Source organism: Rhopalosiphum maidis, chromosome 2 (genome assembly GCF_003676215.2).
Source record: "Rhopalosiphum maidis isolate BTI-1 chromosome 2, ASM367621v3, whole genome shotgun sequence".
NCBI lineage: Eukaryota > Metazoa > Arthropoda > Insecta > Hemiptera > Aphididae > Rhopalosiphum > Rhopalosiphum maidis.
The window spans coordinates 53,339,738-53,353,224 of NC_040878.1; the positions used below are offsets into that span (position 1 = coordinate 53,339,738).

The 13,487-nt window shown below is 25.1% G+C and overlaps 1 protein-coding gene across 1 annotated transcript in view; it reads right to left on the minus strand.

Annotated features, from left to right (window-relative positions):
- Positions 1 to 13,487, minus strand: part of LOC113552319 (tachykinin-like peptides receptor 99D) — a 50,052-nt gene that overhangs the window by 33,966 nt on the left and 2,599 nt on the right. The window contains exon 2 of the mRNA XM_026955141.1: positions 10,321 to 11,123. Within this exon, the coding sequence (XP_026810942.1) occupies positions 10,321 to 10,638 (318 nt within the window). The 5' untranslated portion in view covers positions 10,639 to 11,123. The remainder of the gene's footprint in view (positions 1 to 10,320; positions 11,124 to 13,487) is intronic.

The window sequence follows — 13,487 nt, forward strand, 5'->3', positions numbered from 1 at the left end:
TAGTTTATGAATTAGGTACATTATAAAACTCAGAAAATTTTAATACGTTTTGTATTAAATATATCCAATAGTCATGCATGATTAGAAATATCAATTACATATATTTGGTTTTACCATCAGAAATAAGGAATCTTTTTTTACACAGGCATATTATATTTTTCTTATAATTGGTTTTAATATTCACAGAAATGGCCTAACGTTGTTTCCATCCATTTACATACTACAGTAAATTTATGTTATAACGCGATTATGTTTTTTGTATTTTGATGTCTTTGTTTTGTAATCACGATGTAATACGAATGCAAATAGTGTTAGTTTTTAATATAACTAAGTACTAACTGTGTAATATTAAATTATATCAGAAATACATTATTATAGAATGTCAATTAATATCCTAATAGTGTTGATAAACGAATAGTACAGATACCAATTAACGTTATAATATTACAGTAATTAAATTATTGATAGTAATAACTAATAATTAAACTCTAACTTAAATTTGTTTATAATTTTCTTACCATATATACTGTTTGTTAATTGTCTAACATCGATGTTTCAAAACACTTTTTAACCACGTGCTATTTATTATTATAAAACTCATAAGTCTATTAAGCTAAGTAAACATTGAATAACTTATCATGCGATAGGTAAATTGATAGGTACAATAATGCACGAATGTTAATGTCATATGTGGTTTGGTGACAGATAAGATAATAAAATTGAACATTTTTAAGTGAATGACAATATCAAAAGTTGTTCTTCATTTTAAACTTTTTTCAATCATGCATGGAATTTTTATAAATTTAATAATTTGTAACTCTGAAAGATTTTTTTTTTTAAATTTGCGATCTTAAGTTATACGTTTAAAAAATAATATTATACGTACTATTTTGTTGACCATAAATATAACAATAATAAAAACAATAAAACTATCTACACAGTAAAAAAATGTATTAATTTTTCTCATACTTAATTGATTAATTATTTTTTTAATTACAAAGTCGAATTTTAATGTATAATAATCTTCATGTATATGATATATTGATATATATATATATCACGCGATTTTAGTTTATATACAGATTTTATCGTACATTGGAGCTAAGTTATTGAACAAAAAGTTAAATAAAATTATCAATTAATACAAACTAAATATTAAAAAATGTGCGATTTTGATTGATATATATATATATATTTTAGATTTTGAGAACTATATAATTTTCATAAGTATTTGTCATGTTTTACAATAATATTTTTATCAGTTTTCTAACAGAAGTACTTTAGGTTTCAACTTCAAGTAGTGCCATCAAACCTAGATTGTACAGTATGGTACTTTGATACTTTGAAAAAAATATTATTTTTTTATTATTTCATTCGTTAAAGAGGAAAGAAAAATAACTTATCACCATCAAATAATTTGTATGGACGATTAGCAACCTTGGTGTTAACTGATCTTTGAATTGTTTTTCAAATGTGATGTGGATCATCGTAGTTGTAAAAATGTATTACATCAACTTTCCTCGAAGTTTTAATGATGGTGAGCTTAGCGAGAATTATATCTAAGAGGCCCATTTCTAATATTTATTAACTTTTTGGTTGTAGTTATTATATTTAAGTATAAAACAATTATATATGATATATAGCTGTTGCATGATTATGTTATTTTCGAATAACTAAAATTTGAACTACAAATTTAATAATTCCATCAAAGTTGTTCGTAAAATATTGTACGCTTTTCCATTTGTTTTCTTGATCAATTTATTTTTCTAATCTACAATTTTAACAATTAATCTTTGTTATAAAATATTTAATCTATAAAACAAGAAAGCCCACAAATATAATTTTCATTTTTTTCCAAAATAAATACTGATCGTAATAACGTATTTATTATTATAGTAGTTAAGGTTTAAACAAATATGTATTATTACATACCTAACCTATAATATTTTATTAATCATATTTTTATTTTTATTATTTAATATTTTAAAAAAAGGAAGGTAAATATGTTATTTAATGTAATAATAATATATTTATTATTATTTAATAGAAATTATCATTTCGATAATAGGTACGCGATTGGTCATCAAAAGTATTTACTGAAGGCGTTGAAGGGAGAAGATTCTATCTGGTTTGCTTTAAAGGGATATTTTTATACCCAACCCATAATATTACATTTACAATTACGCCACTGTACTCGTGAATTCCCTTGACATGATTGGTAAATTAACTGGTTAACATAATTATGGTGACATGATAATTGGTTTGGTAATATTATCACTTACTGACTGGGTCTTTTTCATCACGTTTTATTTAATTAATTGCAAAGAAATGTTCAATATAGGCATATGTTGGAACATCGAATGCCAGGTGTCATTACATACCTATACTATTTTAGTTTACTCAATAGTTATTAATTAACATATTAATTTAGTGGTGTCAAGATTGGAGATGAGTCTACTGAAATGCTAAAAAAAAAAAAGTAAATGCTAATATGTACTTAAACCTATATTAATATTTGTTAATTCTAATAATACGTTATCTGTTCGTTATTTAAATATTTTTAGTAGCATTGGGCGGTGATATAGGTAAAAATGTCTAAGATTCCTTTTAACTAAGATAAGGTACTGATTGGTATCATGTTTTCCGATACAGTCAAACTTTAGCAAAGCAAGACACGTATAATAATAATAATAATAATAAAAATAAGTATAAGCGTCTCAACTAAATCAGTGGAAGTTTAGAACAACCTATACCTACACTGTAAAACACTACTCGTATAATTTAACACTTGGATCGCTTTTATAAACTTTCTACAAAGGCGAGTAGTGGGTATACTATCGCTAAATGGCGAGAGTCGAGTGACTGCCTTATACTTTTGAATATTATTTGTGTTCTACTGAACTTAAGTTAAAATATTCAAGTGAAAATGTTGTTTATACCTAAATAAACTAAATATAACAACAATTATCATCAAACAGAGCAAAAGTTTGGTCAGCTATATCAATATTATGTTTGTAACATAATGATATTATTACAAAACAATATTTTATGTAATTTTCGTTACGATTAGCCATACAAGTAAATATTATAATGATAAATTTTAAGTACCTCACATATTAGTATACCTATGTTGCCCATAATACATTGATAAACAATAGATAATCGGTTACGGACACTAATACTGTTAGTTAAATAATTATAATAAAAATAAAGAAGATACAATATTATTAAAGTGGTCTGTAACAGTTAAAATTAAAGATAATAAAATTAAATTGAAACATGTTTTATTTTATTATTATTATCGAAGTATAAGGTATACATAAAATACTATACGAATACATTATATTATAAACATACTAATAGTGTTCTGGTACACATAACACACCAGGATACCATATGAATTGTTTACATTATAATATATTTGCTATTGCATAGAGAGAGTATATTTATAAAACCTACTTAAACGACTCGCCCATTATAGATACTGATATTTTAGTACGAGTTACAACTTACGGTAGTAACTACAGTTCTAGCGAGTAATCTACGCTGTACAAATTATACGCAAAACTTGAATAACAATAATTATTATTTTTTTATTATATATGAAGTAAGGTATAAAGACTTAAGTACATATAATAAGGTTCATTATAGGTAATGAATAAATAACATAAATACATTAAATACAACTGGTGTTTAGTGTTTTAACACTAAACTAGTGGGCACTGAACCAGGTATTAATAAAGTTAATTTAAATATGCCTAAACTGCCATTAAAAAAAAAAAAATAAGCATAATGACCATGGACTCATATGATGTCCAAATTATATAGTACGATTGTAGATGTTATGTTTAATTAAATTTACGTTTCTCATCACTGATAAACGTTTTTTTAAAATAAAATGTAATATGTTTGAAATTATACGTTTCTATAATTCATGCAGTACCTATAATTGAACAACTGAATGTAATATTTTATTGCTTAAAGCAGCGTTTCTCAACATTTTTTCATGTACGTACCCCTTGACCTCTCACCACTGCTTCACGTACCCCCAAATGCCAATTTATCGTATATCCACATACAACACAAATAAGATATTATGAAATAAGTTTTTTTCACGTACCCGGTACCCTGTAAATCGGTTAAGACAAAAACAGATTGAAGTATTTTAAGCTAAGACGAGTAAATGTTAAGTAATATATCGTGTTGTATAATTTTAATTGAGATAAATATCATCGAATTAGAAAAAAACTTAGTGGAAAACTATACTTTCTGTATTTTAAATATTCATGTATAATATATATGTACACTTAATGAACAATGGTTCTATTTATTAGGAGCAGATGGTTTTCAGTTGAATTTGGGTTGATAAAAAATGAACATCGATAAAGTCAGTTAGTGTTCAAGGTACCAATACCACTCAATAAATTCCTATTGTGATACAACTGTTTTAAATGTGAATGATGCCATACGCACGCAATCTGTTTAAATCTTTTGTTAAAAACAAAATCAATTTGTCATAGAATTATTACGTTCGTTTGAAAATTAAATAACTACTATGGAAATAAAACAAAAATTAAACAAATATTACTAAATTTCTAGAATTTAAAAATAAATCTGTTTTTAAATAGGTGTTAACCTTTTGATGATGATATGTTGACTATTTCCTACTACACGTTTTTAAATCTAACTTTTTTCCAAATTACCTCCATATTATTTATTATTTATTGTTCAATGTTTTTTTTTTTTTTTTTGTTGATAACCTACGATTTCTCTCAAAATAATTAACGTGTATCACGTTAAAATACACCAAAGAACGGTATTTCAAATAAATAGTTACATGCATATATTGCAGTGTGCATACAATTATCAGTCACTGTTGAATGCATACCTAGAGAAATATAGATAGTATTCCAGTAGTGATTTTATAAACTGTATCTGTTAATAATTATAATAATAACTAAATATGATGATATACTTGATTTCATGTTATGCATATTAAAACACAACCATATTATCGAAAATAAATAATTTTGGATAATAAAATAACATAACAAATTAAAACAATAAAACATAAGTTAAAAATTCTTTGGGATTATTATAAATAATATTTTAAAATTATTAAATGAGTTATGATAAATTAATCTTATTTTAATTACAAAAATACTTTCACATAGCCTTTATCAAAATCGAATCATTTGAATATCGAATTAAAATTCCATTTTATTATTATTTATTTATTTTTTTTAATATTAAATATATGTATTACGCAATAAATATTAGCATTTGTTACAATAAAATAATACGCACAGTCGAATCTCAGTAATAGAAATAAATAATCTGTATATATTAAGACTTTTACTATTTTAATCTTTATACAAATACAAATTTATCATACACATAACCTAATTTTCGACTAAAAAAAACTGATCATAAATATAATTATAAATTTTAATTTTAAACTACGTTATTATGTATTTATTTTTTTGTAAATAAAATTAAGTTACTTTCAAGGAATAATTCGTATCAATCGTATTTACCTAAAAAGTTTTTAATAAGTTATAATTCTTATATTAAAAATGTAAGACTATTGTAAATGTATTTTATCATAATATTATAATTTATATTGCTATTTTTCATTTATGTTCCTACATGAATCCCTTTTATTTTGCATTGAGTTTACGAGCGATTTAAAGCTTTGTTACAAAATACTATGCAATATATTACATATTATACACGCATAATAGAATAGTACTTTGTAGTATAGATGTATGTATGCATTATTATTTTTTTTTTAATAAAATAGTCTCCATGTTGGCTTTTTTGAAAAACTACAAAACATCAGCTATATAGACCTATGTAGTAAAAGGACTGTAAAAGTAGTTCCGTATTGGAATCTTCGTGTATATTATATAATATTATGTGTGTAATATGTGTCTGAGCTAGAGCGTATATCAATTTATTACACCAATCTGCAGGATAATTTATCAGAATTTGTTAAAAAGTTATAAAAATATTTTACTACTTTTATGGTTTAATATTTTTGATGCCACTCCGTAAATGAAACGTAATTCTTTTTGTTAATATAACTTTATTCTGTTATCCACGTATTATAATTTCTAAGTTAACAGCGTCTGTAATATCGTTTCTGTTAAACGTATAAATAGAGAGTATATTATTACAAACGGTTATCGAACTTATACTTGTTGTATGCTTCCGATTAACTAACAATTGATATAATTGAGACTTTGCCAATGTTTTTTCTTTTTTTATTCTGATCTTAATTTGGGACTGTAATTTTTAGATTTTAAGCAGAGTAATAAATCAATTGCTTTCAATGAAAAAACTATTTAGATTGTTGAATCGTATTAAAATAATGTGTTTATGCAAATTATCATGATAAGATATTACATGATCCTTCCATGTTTACATAAAAAAGTTCTCTTGTATTTTTTTTTATTGCAGGTATTTCCCATATACAAGAGAAACACCAACTTGATATACTAAATAATATACTCGTACATTATGGTACATCTTTGTGTACTATGTAGGTATATCTACATGATATTATGGTCTCCACGGTGTTGCAATGGCTATTTAACATAGGACTTGATAGTACGTTTTGAACATTATTCGTTATATTTTATTTACATATACACTACTACTTTCTATTAATATTTTGCACTACAAATAACTTTTTAAATATTTCCCAGTTTAAGTAAAATTATTTTCATAATTTTATAACATTAAAAAAATATTTGAAAATACAAGAAAAATAATAGTTATAGTAAGCATAGACTCAGTAACTCAGTATTATGTACCTATTATGTATTAATGTTAACTACAAGCTATCTATGTCAATATTGTATGTTCATTATAAAATATTAAATGAAAACTCAGATAGATTATAACTGTTTAAAAAAATAAAAACGATTTTCTTTAAGTAACTTACTTTTTTAAATGGTAATGCCATTCCATTTTATTAAATGCATGTTGTTTTTTGTTTATATAGGTAATGAAAATACCTATACAATAGCTTATTTTTAAACAAAATAACTTCAAAAGTATGAAAAAATTGTAAGATATAAGATACAATAATAGCAATATTTTACATTTTTTTAAATAATTGTTTTGTACGAGATGGTTCATTATATCTTAAAAGTTAAATTGATTTATTTTTTGCTTTATGAATATATTTAAAATTAATAAATAAAATACATTTAAAATAAAATAAAAGTTACAATAATTTTTTATACTAGGTATGATGAGCATTTATTTATTTATCTTTATAATAATTACTTTAATTGTAGTATTTGTATAGCTTATGCGCTATATTTAAATATATATGTATAAATAATTATAATTTTAGAGAAAATTAGTAAATTCATCATATAAACAATATATAATATATATTTGTACTGAAAAGGGAAAATTATCATCAATATACAACATTAATATACCGAGTACCATCACGTTTTGTGAATAGTAATACGAATTTCTGATCACCATCATTCATAAATTAAAATTATAGCATATTATAATCGTTAACGTTTTGTTTAATACAGTCAGTTGTAATCATATAGCTGATATGTTCAACACCGCAGTTCATATAAGTATTGTCTGAATTTAATATCTTAAGACGAGTTTTACTCGTCAGTCCTTTATACTTTTTCTTAAATCTAATTTAAATTCTATGAGAAAAAGTATAGTGTTTTGTATTCTCTATAATATACGGTATTTCCTGAAAAAAAGTTTACTTAACACGGATTTCCGTTTTAATATTAAGTTTGCTTCGACAAAATTATACGGTAATCTTACTTTTTTTTTATAATGTATTTAAGTTAAAAGAATTAAAAGTTTTGAGGCTAACCTCTGCGATTAAAACACAGAGAAACGATCCTCATATACATGCAAAAATTATTGCATTCGTTCGTGAAAATATGTATGAAAATATGTCTACTAACATTTAATGTTGGTTGTTTTGCTTTGTTTTTTATACAATGAAATAGATAGATATAACTACGATAATTAATTTAAAACTATAACATGAAATTTTAAACAGTGCAGAGGATCTGTTGTTGAGAAAAAATATCTAAAAAATATATTGGTTATAATTAGGGATGAACAATGAACGATAACTTATATTTTATAACACCCACAAAAAAATGTATAAAATAATTTTTATCAAAATATTAACAAATGGGTCAAAAACCCAAAACCTATATTGTGAAAATATCTAATATCGTCTGAATACAAATTTCAACTATTGTTTAAATGATATACCTATATACCAACTATTTGTAACAGTCTAGTTTTACCGGTCTCGAATAAGTCTAAACTTTGTGAGTTAGAAGATATCCTTAATAATTTATACCAATTTTTCACTAATTACAGTACATCAAAAGTAAAATGTTATTTACAATTATTAATGGAGCACTACGTTATTTATTGATAACCTTTTAATTATTGTTGATTTTTGAGGAAAATTTACTTGGTAAATTAATTAATTTTTTTATATATTTAAGAAATAAAATAATATTATAAATAAATAATACATAATTGTTTGCGTTTTAGACATTATCTTTGTTCTTAGACATTTCCTCTCTCATTTTCCGTTTGAATGGAATTGATCAAAATCCAATATTACGAAGTTCGAAATCGTAATAAAATGTTATTATTGTAATCTAAATCAATTATTTTTAATATATTTTAATTTTATTGTATTGAAAATTGGAAGTGATTATTACATTATATTGAATTTATGTGTGTTGTACTACGCAAGTTTATTTTATAATAATAATAATAATTATAATAATACTACTTCGTGAAATCGGATACGATTTTTAGAATATAAACGGTTATTGAATTTTTCGATTCCTTTAAGTTTTTATGAATAAAATCATGTTAAGAGGCATGGCGAAAACTTTTTTATGATGCAAATAAGTATTATAAAATATTTTGAATTATTTATTTATAAGTATATTTTAATACAATTGAAATTGAATTAAAAATTTTATTTGAAAATGTAATATGAATACAATTACAATTTTTTTTTTTATTGAAATAAATGTATTTATTTTGGCTTTGTAGTATACACCTTACTGTTCGTATTAAATAATAATAAGTAATCATTTGTGGTTTTAAATTGTTTTTTCTATATTTAAGGTTTAATGTTCTCATACATGACATTATTCCAATTTGTGCACTTCATATTTAATAACAACATATTTTTATGTTTAAATGTTTAAATAAATGTTGAGTTTAGTTAAAAAAAGTAAAGATGAAGAAGGGATCACATCTCGCTTATATTATTGTTTCATAATATACACAAACTTTTTGTTAACTACTCATAAAAATACTCCTCTTCCCAAAATTTAGGTTATTAGTGTAATATAAGAAAGTATTAGTTTAACATTAAATAAAAGTAAGAATAACAAAATATGTAGAAAATATTTCAAAGTATGTCCAGATATTTGTAAACTAAATAATCTATTAAAAAATTTTAATTTTTAAAAATACAATTAAAAAAAAAGATAAAATACAAAAATAACAACTATTTATTTAAATCTAATGAAACATTTACCAAAAAAACAATCATAAGGTATTTGATGGGTAAATTTTATAACATATTATATGAATTAATAAAATTACAAAATCGTGAGAATTGATAATTCTATTTCACATTTTTTTTTTTTTCAAAAGAATTTTTATAAAATATTTTAAATTCTCAAAATTAAAGTTAAAATATTTTGTAGTTTATTTGTATTTACATAGAAAAGTAATGTTATCGTTGAAGTGGATGTATCGTGTATGATTCTTACACAACAACTTTCAGAACTGATAATCGTTTGTATAACCGATAATTTTATAAAATAATGGAAATGACCTTCTTTGGGATTAAACATAATACAATATAAACCAATAACTACAAAAACATATTATAACCTGTAGTAAATACATTGAATTTAATCTAACTTAAAATGATTTTGAATCAAATCCAATACATGTATAGTTTTGATTTTTAAGAGAATATTTTAAGTATTTTTTTTATTTAATATATGATTTGAATTGTTATTGGCTAATGGCTCGTCTACGTCCAAAAATTACGTAGATAGAATAATCAATAAACATTGCTTATGAATTATGATATAAATTGTATAGTGCGTGATACTACGAGCACACAGATTGAATTGCGCAAATTCATTTTTATCTCTTATGGTTAAGAACCGACGATTATTCATAGAATGTACCAACGAATAGGAGTTTAATAATATCATAATGCTTATAGAATTAAGTTTAGTGTTTAGAAAATACTGCACTTACCTCAAATGGTACGGCGAAGAGTGCGATGAGTATGTCAGCGAACGCCAAGTTTGCCAAGTAGTGATTGGTGACCGACCGCATCCGCTTGCTGGTGACGATGGCCCATATCACTAACCCGTTTCCGGCCACAGCTATCACTGATATTGAACCGTAAAGCACGGACAAGACGACAACCAATAGGGCTGGCACCTTATACAGATCGGAACTTGGTTGGTCGTGTAGCAACGTGTCGTTGCCAGTGACATTTGCTGTGATGTTGACCGTGAGATTTTCCGTGAAATTTACCGCGATCGTGGTTACGATTTCGGCGGCGGCCATTGCACTTGGCGACGGCGGCTTCGGCTGAAATTTGGCAACATCGGAATGTCAACAGTCCTGATGCCCGCTATTGGTCGCGGGCTCTGCGGCGTTGCCGTCCTGTCATGGCGCCTCGCGGACTCGACTACGTATCGTGGAAATTTAATACGAATATCGCGGTAGAAGTAGATCAAAACTCACCGATGACAACAACCGGAAGGAAACGCACAACGATTTAAAAAAAAAAAAAAAAAATTGTTTATGATTTGACGCGCTCGTGAATAACGGACGTTAAGTTGTCAGAGAACGAGTAAATGGCAAGCATATGCTGCTAAAACGACAGTATCGATTAGATATATTGTTATTATTCGTACACAAATTATAATATCATATACACACACCACAGCTGTTGTAATCTTTAAGACACTCGACACTGCGACGACGGTGGCGACAGCAGACTGGCAATAAATATATTAGGCGTTCGACGGCTGTATCGCATATCTAACCTATTGACAGATAATGATAAAATATGTTAGAATATTGTCTACGACAAATATATTATTATTATTATTATTATTCAGTGATCTGCAAATACAGTTTCGCAAATGCTTTGTTGCTCTCCGTCATCATAATTTAAAAATATATTCATCGTTGTACCAATACACAGTTATAAAAAACATGTTATTTTGTTTGTTTGAAATTAATATTCAAGTATAATTGTTTACTACTAGATATTGTGCATCATTAAGTTATATGATAGAAATAAAAAGTTTTTTATTCCTACTTGTTTAAAAAGTAAATGAGAGTATCAAATGTTATTTTATATGTACCTAAAATGTGTTGTCTGTCTGGGATACTAAAAGAAAGTTTTCCATTTTCCTTAATATGACGTGTACTCAATTCTAAAATTATATTCATTGCTGTATAAATTGTAAAAAAAAAACCCTTTTAGGTATAATCTAGTTCTTATTTTATTGTAAAAACATACACAATTAAATAAATAATTTGATTATTATTCAATGTTTAACTAAGATATTTAAATTCTTTCATATTTCTAAAATAAACTTATTTACAGATTGTATAAATAAATATTGTAACAATCAAAGATATTTCTACAATTTACGTTATTCTTTCATACCATACTTCATGAAAATTATTTTATTTTACATGACACAAAATATACATTTAACTTAGGCACGGCAAACACACAGTCAAAAAAAATAATCTAAAATGGGTAAGGGAAATCAAAAACATAATACATGAATTGCGAGATTCTGAATTAAAAAACAAATAATATCAAATGGATATAAAAATTGGACACACCAAAATAACACACAGTTTTTTTGAACCACGCAGTGGTTCTCAAACTGTATTCGGCGAAGCCTTAAGACCTTACAAGAGTCGTTTAAGGGTTCCGTGATTCTATCTGTATACATCCTTATTAATAAAATTTAAATTTTATTATATTTATTAGTCACATTGTTATATTTATTTTCAATATTATTTGGACATTACTAATGTATTATTTGAAAACTTTAAAACGTTTAAACTATTTATAAACCCGCATATTTTGTGCCGTAGTTGGAGATGAAATTAGAATAGATACAAGCAGGGGTTAAATTGAGGGGACGCAGGGAAACTCAGTCCCCCTATCTCTAATGCTAGTTAAAAAGCGTCCCCTTTAACGAATTATTCGTAAAGCGTAAAGTATGCCAGAATACTCGCATGTGTTGTCTCTGTCTTACTAACGAACATCATAGCAAATTTGCGTTCAGCAGAATGCATTTTGTGATATTAGATTTAATATTAGAGTAAATTTACCTATTATCAAAGTTAAAGCTAAGAATATTATCTGGGCAATGTCACATGCTTTTATTGATATTATCATTTTAATGTGAGTTATTATAAACATTTTAAAGTTGTAATATTTTACATAGCTATAACTCACTTTAGAATGACAATATCAATAAAACCATGTGACATTGCCCAGATAATATTCTTAGCTTTAAATTTTACAATAAGTAAATTACATCAACTTCACAAAATGTAATCTGCTGAACGCAACTTTGTTACAATGTACGTTAGTAAGACGTCTGTCTTAGTCCAGACAACACATGCGAATGTAGCGTCCTCTTAATCAATATAACTCAGAATTCCGTTGAGATTAAATCTTATTAGTTTTATTTTTTACGAATGCATGTTATTTAATATTAAAGTAAGCATTTTTTTTTTAAATAGTTCTTTATTAAATAATATAAAGTGTGAATATATAGTATTTTAAACATGCTCATCTGGCTATGCATAGAATTTGAATTCTTATTGTACAATTTAAATCACTAAAAACACTACATTTTTTGATATAAATATTTTTTGTCTGGTTGATTTCTTTAGTTTTCTTAAAAGGCAATCAATACATATGACTTAATATCATGAGAAAAAATATTAAATTTATATAAAACATTCGTTATTCTTAAAAATGTGGTATTATTTGTGATTACATTTTTCATACAATATTTAACAAATATGAATATTATTTAGGGATAAACGTGGGATGAGTATATTACACAATCACTATTTATACACTACATATTATTATACTATATGCATTAGAAATAATACATATAATTATATACGGAACGCTTAAAATTTTACCGAGACATTAGTCACCCTGGAATTTTTTCCCTCTTTAAGCCCTGAATACAAGTCAAGGTTTTCATTCATTCATTTTATGTGTACGATAATTTAGTTTACTTTTGCATTAGAATTAATTGTAAAAGGAGTTCCAGTAATATTCAAAAACCATAGAATAACTTTAACTATCAAACATGTAATAACTTAATGTCAAAACTCATAAGTACGTAGAAGAGAGA